This window comes from Galleria mellonella, unplaced genomic scaffold (genome assembly GCF_026898425.1).
Source record: "Galleria mellonella isolate WM207_F2 unplaced genomic scaffold, CSIRO_AGI_GalMel_v1 utg93, whole genome shotgun sequence".
Lineage (NCBI taxonomy): Eukaryota > Metazoa > Arthropoda > Insecta > Lepidoptera > Pyralidae > Galleria > Galleria mellonella.
In genome coordinates, this window is record NW_026442176.1 from 1,004,137 (window position 1) to 1,021,669 (window position 17,533).

Sequence of the window (17,533 nt, forward strand, 5' to 3'; positions counted from 1 at the left end):
AGATATTTCAAAGCCGCTTCTAATGTCTTTGACAGGCTGTTACTAAAAATATTAACGATGCTTATAATATTCTGAAGTAGGTTAGTTCTGACTGAAGGGGTATTAAAAGTAACCGAATGACGGCGCGCGCTTACATAACTGTTTGGTACTCGCAGTTAGATTGTCCCTTACACTTCTGAGTTATGCACCCATCCGCGTAACACACTCACAACATATTTTACGAGGGTGGGATCTCTCCTCACCGCCAGTCGGCTATAACAAACAGACTCTGGTACATGAGTGGATAGCAAGGACATAATATAGTGATTATAAACTCGATTATGTAAAAAAATACAGGTTTTGCAAGAAATACAAAAGAAAAAGGATCTTTGCATTGCACACAAAATTTATTATTTATCTTTGTTAATGGATAGAATATTATGCTATACCTAATTAATTTCAATGCAAAAGAAATCATTTTTCAAGGCACCATTCAAAAAAGGTATATATGTATGTATATATAACTATAATAAGCTTATAGTTTATTAGAGTATGTAGACAAAGTTTCATACTTCCTCCAAGTCATATTTAATTAAATATTTTAAAATTTTCATGTAGTGGCCACTGAACAAAATATAATGTAACTCTTCATCGTCCCCAAAACATTAGACCAAGACTCCAAACATTTCCAAAGACGGAAAAAGAACACAAAATATATCGACACAGGAAAAGAAAAAACCGAAATAAAATGCTATAACAAACCGCCTACTTAGTGTGGAAATAGTAGACTGTATCTTTCGCATTTGGCGTTTCCCATTGTTTCAGCTTATCCCAATGTGAAACAAGCATGACAGATATATGTATAGATTACGTATCTTTCTCTTATAGGAATAGTCCTGTGCCAAACAGCAGGAAAATAAATCAATTTTAAGTTGACTATATAAATGAGTACAACTCGAAACCGTACAAAAATCAATAAAGACCTTTCAAATATGTAGAAAAGTGTATGTGGTAGCTAGCTATAGATACTAATATTAATAATAGCATCTTGTGTGTACAAACAATCAAATTTATGAATATTTATTGATGTAAAATACATTCCTCCCTTCCCACACAATGTTAAGCGGGGTGGGAGATGAATTCCCTATTACGTAGCAGCCATTATTATTAAAAAATTATTTGAAACAAATCTATAACCTACAAATATTAGAGTAAAATTATTTTATGTACAAATAATATTAAATTATTTACATTTATTACTATAAATAGATACTTATAACCAACTCACATAAAAAAATATAGACAAATATTATTTCATTACAAACTATGTGCTACTTGTGTGTATTATAGTAACTTTATTATGTTCACTACATATTGTATACGTTATAACGAAAAATGTATAATATATATATATATATATATATATATATATATATATATATATATATATATTGGGTAGCTTATATTGATACGACGCTGTTATTAAAGTTATAGGAATTTGGAACGCATATTAATATTCATATTGTTTTCAAGAGAAAATATAAAGATGTTTACCACTATTGCTACTTATAATAAATACTTGCTACGTTTCAGTATATAACGGCACCCTATTCACGTTCTGGGGTTAACGACATACATACATCATTTTGTTTACTTAGTATACGCCATAGTGTACACAACAATGAGTCAGAGATATATGTAATATATAAAATACCTACTATATCGAAATGTATGATACAAATTAGAATTGAATTGAATTTTCACGACTTATTACTTATATTATTATTATATTAGTAAGTAGTGCGTCGAGTTTAGAACAGTTCTCGGGTAAAACGTATAACCTAAACGGCTTTTCCTCATTTTAATGAAGTCATTCGTCTTTATTATGGGAGTGCTAATAAGTTACGTAACGAGTATGGAAAAAAACTTGCAAGTTGACAGTTGGGTAATAAAACCCAACTGCCAACTTCTTCTTCTCTTCTCATAAGAGAAAATATAAATAAATAGAATATTTAATGTATCAAATGCATTTCTATAACACTTACATAATCATCATCAATGGTATTGCTGAAAAGCACGGGTTCAGCATTACTGATACCGCATATCCTCCACATGGCCCATGTCCGCCAACGTCACGCACGACGTCACGTCAGCTCAGCTGAGCATATGCCGTCATCGTACACACTTTCACTTGCAAGCGCACAGCGCAACACTATCTCACTACACTATCTCATGCAAATCTAATGATGCTGTAATTGGAGCAATCAGACGCGAGCGGAGAACAAGTATGCGAACCGCGCGGACGTGCGTGACGCAGGTGAAATCGCAGCAGACTCGGACACTGGCACACTTGTCGCTGGGTATCCGGATCAGTTCGACACTTTGACGTTAATGACCGATTTAATGAAGTACTACCACCCTTTAATTAAGACTGTCACTGGAGCGTCGCCCTAAGGAAATATTCACTCTTCTTTGAAACACTCAGTAAGTTGCATAGGTGTACAAACAACACCGATTTCTAAAATCTTTATCATATTTTCATCGTGGCGTTAATTATAACATAAAATTATTATGAAGGTAGAAATTATTACGTGAACGTCATAATATAACGAATTATTTCTTACTAACTTTCACACTTTTATTAATATATTAACTAATGCACACTCAAAATTTTAAATACGTTCAATAACATTCACGCACTAATAAAGCAAATGCTAATTATCCTTTAAATATATATATTCAAGGTGAAACTGCCCGTATGTTTTTAGTGCAATACGAGTACGATTATGTAGAAGCGCTGATACAGCAGCGCGAGCGCTGTTCGACTAATATTAATGTATGAGATCGCGTGAAATACCCTGATAGAGCATGAGTAATCTCCGCTGCGGCAACAGGCTACAGGTGCTAACTTCATTACAAGTCTGCAACACGTGCTCGTGAAACAAGCGTGCGAACCGAGCCGGTCATAATGAGCTAACTGAAAACTACACTTATACACAAAAACACATTAATTAGTGTGTTATAATTAAATGATCAAATAAGAAGTCATAATGCTAACATTTTTATTATTGTTTTGATAAAATTACACACAGTCTTTATATAATCATTTTATTAATTTTTGGTCAACATAATAGAATTAAAATTGGTCAAAATTCTCTCAAATAGAATTACACCTACTAATTATTATTACCTGCCAAAAATGATACTTACACATGTAGTTATTCCATAAAGTTAAATCAATGTGGATTCCTTAGTAAATAGATACCATTAATATTAACGAAAAACAAAATAATGTACCTATCTGTTAATTAATAAATGATAAAGACGGCATAGCGTTGCTCTTACTAAAACATATAACATCAAATAGGTGTAGAGGTTTATTTTTTCTCCTTTATTGCATCTCATTTGAAATAACGACAAGCCGTAAGGGTTCATTTAGCTAGTCCCTCCGTAATATCCACATAAATCACCCAAATAACAAACGTCACATGTTGTCGGTAGGAATTCTCTCCTCTAAATGACTGTAATTTATTGCCAAATTGTTCAAGTGAATATCCAAATATACCAAGATACTTAAGGTATACTACGACAGTCAAGAAGTTATTTAACTCGTCTGTTTATCACTCAATTAAAAATATTGTAAATAAATTTATTATTTAAATAATAATAAATTGATTTATAATAATTTTTAATTATATATTTTACGTTCCCTAAAACCTAATTAAACTAATATTCAAAAAGAGAACGAAATAATTAATATTTTTTTGTATCTATGCTTTAGGATATCATTTAAAAAATCTTCTGGGTAGGTACATATTAAAAATAATTTTATTTTTAAATTAAGTAACTCAAAAATAATTGTCACTTCAATATTATAATTTACAAAATAGTTATTTGAACAATGTCACATCACAACCACATCACGTTAATACACGTATATCATTGTATGATATCCAAAATTATTATAATAGTTGATAAGTGCTTTGAAAAGAATAGGGACATTTTAATTATTATAATTATGACATTATAATGAGAAACTTTGCTAAAGCAACTGAGTGAAAAAATATAAATTTACTGTCAAAAATTTTCACATTTATAGTCCTATATTATTCTAGTTAGGCTACATAACTGATAATATATAATCAAGTGTACTCACAACCGATATGCTGTACAGTTCGTCGAAGCGATTAATTGCCCATATTTATTCGCTTCACTACAATTATAGTGTGTCGACTGATCGAAAGCGATACCTTTCCAATATTTTGTGATAACTGTCGATTAATCGCTATATAGAGACTTTTACCATGAATAGTTATGTAAGCATTTGATGGTCACCATTATGCAATAAAGATCACATATCCAACCGTATGGACAAGGCTTTGAGTAACGTTGTCTCTTATGAAACTACGTTGCCACGTCGAACAAGAGGATTAAGATCATATTTCTTTGAAGATATACTTCACGATCTATTAGAGAAAGGCTAAAACTTGTTCTGAAGCGATTCTCACTAGGAAGTATCTAGTATGTTTCTCTTTTCTTACTATAAAATACGGGTTCAAGTTTCATATAAGTATACATTTTTTTAGATACATAATATTCAAGTATAACACATTATCAATAAATATCGGTTTCCAAATTCGAATAAATAAATTATATAGGACGTAATCGTGTATACTAAAAACATGCTCTTCATGTTTTGTAGACATCTACAACAAAAAGTTATATCATAAGTGGATCGAATGCAACTAATTAGGTAAAAGATGAGTTCTTACATGTAATTAGGAAATCAAACTAAAATAATAGAAATTTACTCATAGATAGTAGAAATTATAGAAATGTAAAAGTACCTATTGATTTATTGTGAAATAAATGTGCATTAAATTCATATCACACATGAGCACATTATATCTATCAAGCAAATGGTTGCGTAGCAAAATCTAGACTGAAATGGAAATACCGGTTACCTATGTGCTTTTATAAAATGAGAAACGTCAAATAGCTACCTAGATATTTAACACCAAGATATTCAAGTTACGCAGCATTTGAATCACGGTTTTACGAGCTTGTTGACATCATGCCAAAGCCCTCGAGTTTGGCGTCGCCAACTGGCCTCCCATAACCTTTCGTTTATTACCAATCTCGTGTATATTTTAATGGTGGTCATTCAGGCCTCATTTTGGTGAGAATTTTTCTTTCATTTATGTTCATACAAATATTGTCCTGTTCAAATTCCACTTAGTTTCTTTTTCTAAATTGGAATAAGTATAATTATATAATGTACTTTTTTTTATATTATTATTTTTTTATATATTTTTTTGTATACACCGGCGGGGCACCAGTGAAGGATGATAGGTGAGAATTAAGTGGGTCAGTTAGCCCATCGTGACGAATTCAACAAGAATTGTTCACGATGGTTTCCAGGGAGAACCACGTGGAGATCGATCTAATAAGGCATATTGCTAGCAATGGGGCTGTCAAACTCCATTGCTAACAATCCCTTTCCCCCCAATTTAATGTACTTGATAGGAATTTTATAATTGGAAAAACAAATCTTTATATACAATTTTTTAAAATTGCCCGAATTTAAATTGTATGTTTACTAACAAACATTCTTTTTTTATTTTACACTAATTGTAGCGACTTCCTTTATCTGTCCCATGTAGTTATTCCTCGGTCTTCCTTTTCCTCTTTAGCCCTGTAATTTTATATATATTTATTTTTATACATATATTACAGTGTCATGTCGTATAGAGAGATCAAACGAAAAAGAAACTTAAATGAAAAGAAAGAGTAGTGACTTCGTCATGCGTCCAAATGATAGGGATAAAGTATTCTATGTCCTCATATGAGATACCTCATATATTCCAATATTAATGGCTATTAATCTCGTTTTTGGTCTAATCTCATCCTACAGCCAACCAATAAAATTTGTTGTATACTAAAGCCCAATAAGATCTTTCTATTCTCAATTCAATCCTTGTTGAGAATACTGCAAATAGATTGATCATTTTGACCACTGGCATAAATAGGGTAAATGATACAATACAATTTAGTAATTGGGTATACTTGGAGTAAATAGTTTACAGTCAAAGTAGATATACTTTCGACATTTGTTTCCATTTTTATACGTTTCTATTTATTTGACTAATATTTTTTTAATTTAAAACTTATAACCATTTTGTATCTATAACGCTAATAATAGCTTTGTCAATAAAATAATTTTAATAAATAAATATATGTAAATAAGTATTATTATATTTTGTAGTGAATACTACACTATTTAATTTTCCACTATTTTACAAAAGGAAACTGTATTATCTTATGTACGTTACCCGATATCTTCGCCAATTCTGCAACCGATTTTTATTGTTCTTTGAACAATCAACTGGGTTGACCCCACACTAATTTAATCTCACTTGAGATCGATTCTTTACTGCATCAAATAAAGCATATACCTACTAACGTTTTATAAACCCTTCATAATTAAATGTATAGTCACAAAAATAAAGTTAACCAATGAAAATTCGATTTCACGATTGGAATAAGTATATATATATATATATATCATTACCAGTACAGTTATTGCTTTCTGTTCTACATCAACTCTATTAGATTGATACCAATTGTAATTTTTCCGTAACAGATTTGTTACATTATAAATATCTGTAATTGGCGTAGGTAATTTTAATATATAACACTCATGAAGTAAAATTCTATAATAATACGCTATTGATATTCTTATAAGTAAATAAATCTAATAATTAAGTACAATAAATTAGTACTTATTAGTATACCCGAAAAACATAACACTGCTTTCTTTGTTAGTGAAGTAAAATATAGGTATCCATTATCAAGTTACCACACTGTTCAAGGTTGAATAAATCGCTTACAAATGTTTTATTGATCGCGATGCAATACACAGCTTATGAATCTAAATATAGAACGAATAATTCCATCAAGAGACTGTCACCACTTTGCCCCGAGGATGGTTTGGTACAGTCATAAATTTAAAATTATAAAGTTATTCATAATACGAGTAGCATTCGCTAAATATTATATTATATATAACTTTAAAGCTATATATTTTTACGCATAATCCATATTTATAACAGATTCCCTAGATGCCAACGTCATAAACACACAAGAGGGTGTTCGAATACTAAAAATAGGCTATTACGACAAGCTCGCAGTGTCCGTTGTCTCTACTCATTGACGCATTGCCACCCCTATTCTCATCTACTTGATTTTTTGCTGTCATCAGTTTGTCACAAAAATTCTATTTGAATCTTTAATATACTTTAAAATATACATTATTACATATATTATCACCATGTGTGGTGATAACAATATACACTGTGTATCGAATAGAAAAATAAAAGTAATTTAAATTATTTAATTGACGCCAATCATTGGCCATATCTCTAGATATGACCAATATATATAGACTGTAGGATCACAATACACCAATACAAATGAAGAAAAATTGGGATGCAACTGTATTCCAGAGGGAGACTGTACAAAAGTCGATTGCTTGGGTGCCTCTGTCCCATTCAAGTTTCTATCGTGAAGCAGTTGTGTTTGCATGGCTGTGTTTCGGTTTGAAGGGTGGGATATGGCGTGAATTTACAGTGTACAGAGGAAAAACACCTGAGTCCTCAGGAATGGCAACGCATGGGGGGTATCATGAGCGAAACAGTATACTCTGTTATGTCGATGGTACTGCTCATGTCTATAGGCGACGGTTACCACTTTCCATCAAGTGGGCCGTCAGCTTGTTTGCCATTCTAAGTTGTATAAAAAAAATCCATGCTGCTTGATCATGATTGTTAGTAATGGGGTTTAACAGTCCTATTGCTAGTAATATAACCTACAAGGTCGAGCTCTACGCATTTTTCTATAGAAACTATAATGGTTAATTATTATTGAATGTGTCACGATAGACCAACGGACCTATATCTATCATCTATTACCCCTGCCTCGCCAGTATATACTATAATAACGTAGGCAATAACCTTTCCTTTTTCACCCATTAAAAATCTTCCTTTTTGGGAAGAAACACGTATGCAACAGTACGAAGTTACTGGTTGTTCTAACGATGATAAAATATAATAAACCATTGAAAAGAATAATTTCAGTTCAAAAAATGTTTAATTGTATACTTCCTGGGACTAACATAAATTCATTTCACCTCATACTATTTTTACGTAACCTTAATTAATACGATCTCTACTAGTGGATCTCACAAAAGGTCAGGCATACTAACTCGTTTTTTATTTATTGTTTAAATAATTATTCATACTTTTGTTTTTTCTTGATACTAATTTATATTAAACAACTACGTAGATAATATGTATTAGCTAGTATAATATAGTCACATATTTATAAATATATATATAAATCCCTATTAAATAATAAATTATAAAAAAATCAGTTGTCGACACATCCAATGGCAGCCTGTCACTAACTACTACATCACTCCTTCGCCTAGTATAAACATTTATCATGAAAGTAGACAGCGTAAGTACATATCAGACATAACCCTAACCATAAACGTTCAAAGCATTTATGGCTAAGGTAATATTTAATAAGCATTGTGCATTAATTATATTACTATTATTATTATCCTGTATTTTAAATGGAATCCTCTCGACTTGAATTCTATTATAGCCAAGATATAATAGTAAAAGTAAAACTAAACGGTATTAATCCAATCAATATTAATATCTCTTTTTCATAAAGTGCTTATTCCTTTATATAAACAAACTTTACGATATAAGCATGAAATATAAATAACATTTGTTTTAAAAATATATTACAATGAAAAGTAGTACTACAAAGAAAACTCAAAGGACAGTGAAGTCGGAGGGCAATGCGCGACGCGGCAGCCGTGACGGACGCGCTCCGCCGCCGGCGCGCCCACCCTCACCGGTGATACCCGGAACCAGTGCAAGTATTGGGTAAGACAACATAAGTAGCCTCTCATACACTATTACAATTATGTTAATTTTATTACAATTGATACAAATAAATAATCCGTGTAGTAACGCAGTAATAATGCATTATTACTGCGTTACCACACGTTCCTTCTCATTCTTAGACTATTATGAGCTGTAGAATTGTAGAGAACAAAGCTGTATACACCAGTGCACTATACAAAAAAAGGAAATTGCAAGTAATATCTACTAAGCCACGTGTGCAGCGTGATAATAGTAGGCTGGAATTCTCTTCTTACGAAGAGTGACTAACCTAGACTAACCATTAATTTTAATGAAAAATAGTAATCGTCGTTTATAACCCATAAACAAAGAATAGAATGTGCGTTACTTTGGCAGTTTGGTACTCATGCATTTAGATGCCTGAGAGTCTGATTCCTAGTCTATTTGATGGTGGGTCAAAGATTTCCAAGTGTATGATAACCATTCAGACCGAAACACGAAAGCGCACGCACTGCTGCTTTACGAGAGAAATTAGTATAATGCGCCTACTCAACTACTCATACTTAACCAGCCAAGTCCCGTGTCAATCAAACAGCAGTATCGTTAAAAAGAAAAATCCTGTATCTGCATCATTTAATCGATTTAGTTGGCCATATTATAGTTTGTGCATCTACATCCTTTTATGTGTTAATTGTATATATCTATTTTATATACATAGACTAAATAATTTACATCTTTAAAAATGTTACTACTAAGCCGACATGCATTTGTAAGTAAACGTGCCGCGACATAATGAAAGATGCTGGGCGTTCCGCATGTAAAGCAACTCTCTACTACAGAAATGTGCAATTCAAAATGTCCTCTGTGCTTGTGTTCTTTCCTTACTTGTCAAACAACACTGACTTGTCAAGCAACAGAACATTACAGTTTACGTATAAACAAATAAATAATTTGGTAGTAAACTTGGCCTAGTGTAGTAAACATCTGCATATTTATTTTATTTATTTATTTATTCTTTATTGACCACATTACAAAAAAAATCCTGGTACAAAAGGCGGACTTAATACTATATAGCATACTTTCTATGAAGTAAAAAAAAAAATAGAAAGCAATACGTGCTGGTTATCTATACCCTATATTTGTGCTAGACCTCACTTCATGCCACACCTGAATATTTAGGGTAACCGGAAGTAAACAATAGTTTTCAATTACTCAGTTGCATTAAATCATCTAACCATCATTCATATACATTATTTCTTATATAACTGTATTACGAGTAGTATGGTCAATTTCTTTTATCTCTAAAAAAGCCTATAGGTTTGCATATAAACCATTTATCAGACAAACCATCGATATAGTAAAACAGAGGAACATTTTTTCCAATGTTTAGAATTCTCAGTACAGAACCCTAAGTAATAAAAGTGTGGTTTGAGGTCAGACCTATTTGCTTTCTAGACCAACATAAGATATGTACAATACCTTGTACAGGGTTTTCACATCGCACTGTTAATAGTTCAACTATAACTCATATTTGAAGCATATAGGAACAATTCTTTGGATAATACAGATTATATTTTAGTGTACTATTTTTTTATTTTTACATTTAAATATAATAATAATAACCATGGGTATCTGTTGAAAAGTCTCTTCTCGATGAATCTCTTTTTTTTTTTATTTCGAGAAATTATTATAAGGTTAATTACTCTTTAGGTTCTTAGTAACAGACGACCAACGGAAACATGCTAAATCAGTTTGGTTGCTAAACAATAGCAACAGAAAAAATTAGAAATCTTGATACCATGACAGTGCCAAAAGAGTTCATCGATCCCTACAATTACCTCTTGGAATCAATAAAGTCCGACTAGTCCGATCGTCGAACCGAGTTATAACAAAGACCTAACACTTTGTAACCTACTGACTCTTTGAAACCATTAGTTCAATTACTTAAAAAAAATTGGGGACACATTAATAAATAAAATAAATATAAAAACTAAAAAAATAATAATAAACAAATCTGATTATTATTATAATTTATAACTGTATCTGAGTTAGTCATCATTAATGATCGTTATCGATTAATAATAATTCACCCCTTACTGTTATTAAAAATCGTTTAGAATGATTTTGATATTTACGCACAACATCAGCTTTTATATATATTTTTTCTATACTGCTTATATAGAGATAATATATAAGAACAGATGTATATTGGTTTCTGCACATTTCTATCTCATCTGATTAAAAAAACCTCAATTTAAATGAGTCAAGGCATTTACCCCAACGAGAGGTCAGTCTTGAATTTCATAATGATCACCTACAACAAAACATATTCGTACATTACTGTATCGTTATGGACTTATGGACATCTTATGGACCTCTCCTCACTAGAATAAGCTATTAGCGTACTATTGCTATTGCTAGCCAAGTGTTTAATATAGGAATTCATTTCAAGTTTCCTTCTCTTGCACCGATGTATTATGCTTTGTTCTCATTCTCTTTACTCTCTTCAGAGGAGAAGTAATAATGACTCCTTGTATTCTTACTCTCTCACTGCACATAGAACTGAGAGTATGGGTCTTTTTATAGCAGAAATACTGTAGTACTTCTATTCAGCCAAGCAATTCATATTATCATAAGTAAATAATTTAGTTTACATTACACCTCTGAAAATGAACCAAATTAGGCAGTGAATAAAAATAATACCTTTTGAAAGTTTTAATATAAATTATATAACGAAACAAGCATGACAAGTATTTTAAATATTTTTGTCTATAGTCACTAAAATAGTCATTTGTACCTTCTAATGTACCTTCTTATTCCACAATATTACTTACCTCTTAATGACGTAGTGTGTGGTGATCTCAACATTACCTACATCAATAAATTGGCATACTGTTTAAGATGGAAAGACATAGGACACTTTTCATCTCGGTCATGTGGACGAAGCCGCGAATATAATATAGTTAAAAATAAAATTGTAGGATTCAACCACGTACCATTAATCGACATCACCAATTCAATTGTATGACACTTATAATACAAGTTTATTATAAACATACAAAGATAATAATAATGTGCAAATAATCAGTAGCCAACAACAAACACGCATTAAACTCTTTAGCGTAAAATACCGTTTCATTATTACAAATAATTCTGTGTTTTATTAAAATTAATGAATCATTAATATCACACACCACGACTTGAAAAATACAAACTGCAGTTGTTACAAACTTCATATTAAAATCAATGTATTGAATTCAATTATTGAATAATAAATAATAATTCTATCTTGTGTAATGTATGCAACAAATAGATGAAAAAAATACAACATTGTCTTGACCATATTTATCTCTAAAGGTAATAGATTTATTTGAAGATTACCTACAATTTGATAAGTGAATCACCACTCTAGAGATACGTGATAAAAAGAAATTAAATACTATGTTAAAACTAGTAACTGTCAGCACATGGTGGAGTTCTAAATTATTTTTTAAATTATCTAATAAATACACTTATGCTTTCATAAATTGTTATAATTATCTTAATTCGCATCAGTTTCTGCCTTAAGGCATTATCAAATTTTTCATGGCCTATAAACCTTTGATAACAAATCGGCCACAATTTAAACAATAATATTTTTTTTTTCTATTTTTACATAATTTTAATAAGTATGATATTTTTTGCAATATTATTCATAATTCGCTGAAAACTTCATGCGAATTCTCCACATTATTGAGATTGAGATCCCTTCAGATATTTCACAATTTAATATTTATAAATAATATTATTCCTCGTGCCCTGCAGCGAAATATATATAAAATTGTTATAATGAAAAATAAAGAAATAATAATAAAGACCAGAGAGGGACTTTGTACAAAATTCGTTTGGATACCTCTGTCCCATTCGTGTTTCAACCGTAAAGCAGTTGTGTTTGCATAGCTGTGTTTCGGTTTGAAGGGTGAGATATGCTGTAAATTTACAGGGTACAGAGGAATAACACCTGAGTCCTCAGGAATGGCAATGCATGGGGGATATCATGGACAAAACATTATACTCTGTTATGTCCATGGTACTGCTCATGTCTGTAGGAGACGGTTACCATTTTTCTTCATGTGGGCCATCAGCTTATTTGCCATTCTAAGTAGTATAAAAAAATATAAATAAATATAGATTACATTATTATGAAAATCATAAACAAATGTACAATATACATAATTAAAGTGTTCCAAATGAGAAATTCCAATAAAGACCTGCTATCGAGTTGTCATGGTGCCTATAAAATTCAATAACGACAAACAAACAACAGCGGCATTATGTCGTAGTCATAATGATTCATACATAGAGTAATAATTACACAGAGCATAAACTCCAGTAATTGCCACCAGCATTAAACAAAAGGTCAGGTTGATGTTGTCAGTGACCATAGTACCTACCCGTACACAGATTTGTCATTTAAAACTGGAAAACATTATTCCGCCAAGAAACCTTTACGTGAGACGAAAGTAAAAATCCTGCCTCTGGGCCATTGGTGATTTAGCTATATGTATGTACCTTCTTTTTACTCTATAATCTCTTCATACAGTTACACAAAGTAAATTACAAATTGCTATGTTTGATCAATTTGTCGTAGATAAATAATATTTTTCTTATATCATACACCGTTTCCGTTAATCGTATATAATTTATTCGACCTTATGCATGAGTCAAAATAAAATAAATTCAGACAAATTGTCAACCAGTGAATAACTGTCTAAATACTGCGATGATATGATGATGCTATACATACATATCAGCTTAACTATCCACTACTGAACATAAGCCTCCCCCATAAGAAGGGTTTTACCACGCTTGGTAGTTGGGTTTTTTTTTAATGTATGATAATGGAATGGTTACCCCACCCGCGCTATCGGTATACACCGGCGGGGCACCAGTGAAGGATAGGTGAGGATGAAGTAGGTCAGTTAGCCCATCGTGACGAATTCAACAAGAATTGTTCACGATAGTTTCCAGAGGGAACCACGTGGAGGTCAACCTAATAAGGCATAATGCTAGCAATGGGGCTGTCAAACTCCATAACTAACAATCCCTTTCCCCCCTGGTAGTTGAGTTAGCTGTTGTAGGATAATACTATAACTAAATACTAATCAAATACGGATAACAACCAATGATGTACCTTTAAATAACGTTCGAGAAAAGTAGTTCTTATGACAATGGAAAAAGGTTGAGTTTAAATACATCACTCTACGAATGAAAAGATCTACGGAAACTCAAATGATTGTATTGTTTTGTAATATAACTAACTACTGTATGATAAATTATCACAGTAATGTGGATTAGTCAATGCTATTGCGACATCTTAAACAATTCGCAGTCGATCATCTCATTGCAATTTTTTTATTGTGGGTTAAGATTTAATAACTGATAAATATGACATTGTTTCTTATTACACTTTTATATCTCTATTTCTGTTAATATTTTAATACAATTCATTATTACTAATAAGCTACCAACCTAAATACCAATGCGAATTTTCAGGATGCAAACTAGACACACTATTATACAAATTTTACATCTTTAGTAATAATATACAAAATACTCGTACCTAAGATACTTTTTGCCACTATATGTTTATATATATATATATATATATATATATATATATATATATATATATATATATATATATATATATATATATATATATATATATATATATATATATATATATATATATATGTCCGTCCGTCTCTCACAGCGGTATATCTCAGTAATTATAAATGCTATGAATTTGAAATTTATAATACTCGTAGTTTTATATATCATTGGTCAATACATATTGCAATGGAAATATTTTTTTTTTTAAGAATTCCAAAACGGATAGTGAACATTTCAGAATTAACCTACTAGTCCAAGTGTGGTATCATATGAAAGGACTGCATGTGTTTACATTTTAAAACTGATTTATTTTTGTTTTTATGCTACCTAGTTTTTTAGTTATGTACCAAAATGTGAGAAAAAAACCATTCACCTTATCTCCAAAGTTTATAAAGCAAAAATTCTGAAATAATTACAGTTCATATAGGAATCTTACAGCAAAAATAAAACGATGTTTCTAACTAGAATTGTTTTTGAGTATTTATCAAAAACCCTTCAAAAACAAACTTAATTTAAAGGTCTATCTACATTTACGACCTACTTATACAAGAAATACTATTGTAATTTAAATAACAATAATTATTAGGTTTCCATTTCATACAAAAATACAATAAGGAAGTCATTTATATCAAATAATATTAATTACATATATATAATTTTTCAATCATTTTTAGTGCTATATTTGTATACAGAATTGTTAAAAATATAGATTATAAAAATATAAATATTCTAATACTATTTTAAATAGTTTCTTTTTGTTATGTACCATACCGATTGATTTATTATGGTAATTGCAACTATTTCATACTTTGGTACAAAACAAATACCTTTTTTAATGAAATTTTATGTACGGAACCATCGGATTAAATTTAACTCACACTTGACCGGATTTTTTTTAGTTTATACTAATACCACCATGCTCATACGCATTTATATTAAATGGTAATCAATATGCTGCTTCTCAATATCCCCTAAAATCCAACCTCACAAACAGGACATAGTCTTATATATAGTTATATAATTATTTATTTTTTACTTCTTAACTCTAATAAAATAACGCAGCCTATTCTGCTTAGTTTTTTGACTTCTTGTTGGAACTTTATTATACATATTATATAATATTAATTGAATGACATATACTTAGTTTCACTGTTTTATTGATTAGTATTGTAATATTTTTTTTTTATTGTTTATATACGCCTTGAATTCGCTTGAAATCATCAAGTAGGTATCAAATATTCCACTTGTTCATAATCAATCACTTTTTTCCTTCGGTAAATGTATTATTTGTGAAATAAGATCGGTTAATGTAAAAATAAAAAAGGATGTTCTACGTTTAGTCAAAAAATAGTCACATTGGCAATAACAAATGAAAAGTTTTTTTTTTTTAAATTGATAATTTATGTAACTTTTTTGTGGTTGGCAATAAATGTTTTCTTTCTTTCTTTTTTTCAAAAAAAAATGAAGAGGGGAAAATATTATCAGATAACGGAATAAATACCGAATAAATTTACCAGAGGGAGACTTTGTACAAAAGTCGATTGCTTGGGTACCTCTGTCCCATGCGTGTTTCAACCGTAAAGCAGTTGTATTTACATGGCTGTGTTTCGGTTTGAAGGGTGGGATATGGCGTGAATTTACTGGGTACGGAGGAATAACACCTGAGTTCTCAGGAATGGCAAAGCATGGGGGGTATCATGGGCGAAATAGTATACTCTGTTATGTCGATGGTACTGCTCATGTCTATAGGCGACGGTTACCACTTTCCATCAAATGGGCCGTCAGCTTGTTTGCCATTCTAAGTTGTATAAAATAAATACAAAAAGCGAAAATGAAAGATTACATCTACGTTGTACCCATTGTTTAATTCGATCGCTAATAACCTGCAATCGCTACATAACATACGAGCTTAGTTATAATAAATATACTAATACAAAACTTAATTATAGCATTCACAAAATTTAACAAATACCTTTTTGATTGAACATTAAAATAATATTAAAAAAAAAAACAAACAAAAACGTACAGCTTTCATTCTATATTTGATCCATATTCAAATTTTAAATATTTTCTTCTTCAAATACCTTCTTATTACGCGTAGTAGACTGCATTAAATAGCACTGCAGAAGATCCTCCACCAGTCAACATTGCTATGCGCGTGCACTCACACCGGCACTCACATAACTCAAGCCTTGACCTGCATTGCTAACGAAGCCTGCAGACGAGCACACGATAAACCACTCAGATAAGACTAATAATATTTACAAGCTTAAAATTTCGAAAACATGTACACATCTACAAGTACGCGCCACTAATTAAAATAATTTAATAATATTTCTAACCACGAAAACATGACCGCACAGTGGTATCGATCTTCGGAAACTAAACAAAAATGTAGCTGAATAAACGTTACCTAAGATATAAAGTGGAGCTACAGAAAACAGACTACGTGACGTCCGATGAACTAAACTTAGTACAAAATGACTAATATAGTATAATGATATATACAGCAGTACCCGCAAATACCAAGCACCTGAACAAAATAACTCACAATTACTCAACAGTATAAATATTATTACTACACTAAATTGAGCGATCAAAGCCAAAGTATTTGGCAAGAAATATTTTAAGTGTTCAACTTTGTACACAAATATATCTGGATTTACCAGGTTATGTTGTAAATAACCGATAAGATACTACTAATACTGTTTTATGTAACCTTCTTCCTTATAACATTTGTCGATCGATTTTTCTATTATATTAATGACTTACGTTTATAATTTTTAGAGTAATGAATACTTTCTACTTTAAGCCGTACATTAAATAAATTATAACGAAACACTTTTTTTAAAGAAACAAATTATAATATTTTTATTCTTCTCAATAAAATTCCTTCTTGAAGCTTCGTCATGAAAGCGACTGCGAAGCAAAACCGTCAATCTAACATTAATTGTCTGATATTT

At 30.9% G+C, this 17,533-nt stretch overlaps 1 protein-coding gene across 12 annotated transcripts in view; it reads right to left on the reverse strand.

Annotated features, from left to right (window-relative positions):
* The window catches only part of LOC113517054 (ral guanine nucleotide dissociation stimulator), a 44,194-nt gene that overhangs the window by 12,239 nt on the left and 14,422 nt on the right, over positions 1–17,533 (reverse strand). For 2 of the 12 annotated variants that reach the window (XM_026901581.3, XM_026901579.3), the window contains exon 1: positions 16,655–16,955. The exons of 8 other annotated variants lie outside the window; for them this stretch is intronic. In XM_026901581.3, coding sequence (XP_026757382.1) covers positions 16,655–16,681 — 27 coding nt within the window. In that variant the 5' untranslated portion in view covers positions 16,682–16,955. Of the gene's footprint in view, positions 1–2,024; positions 2,793–16,654; positions 16,956–17,533 lie in introns of those variants that run through there. 2 more of the 12 variants (XM_052902611.1, XM_026901578.3) reach the window with 1 other exon arrangement.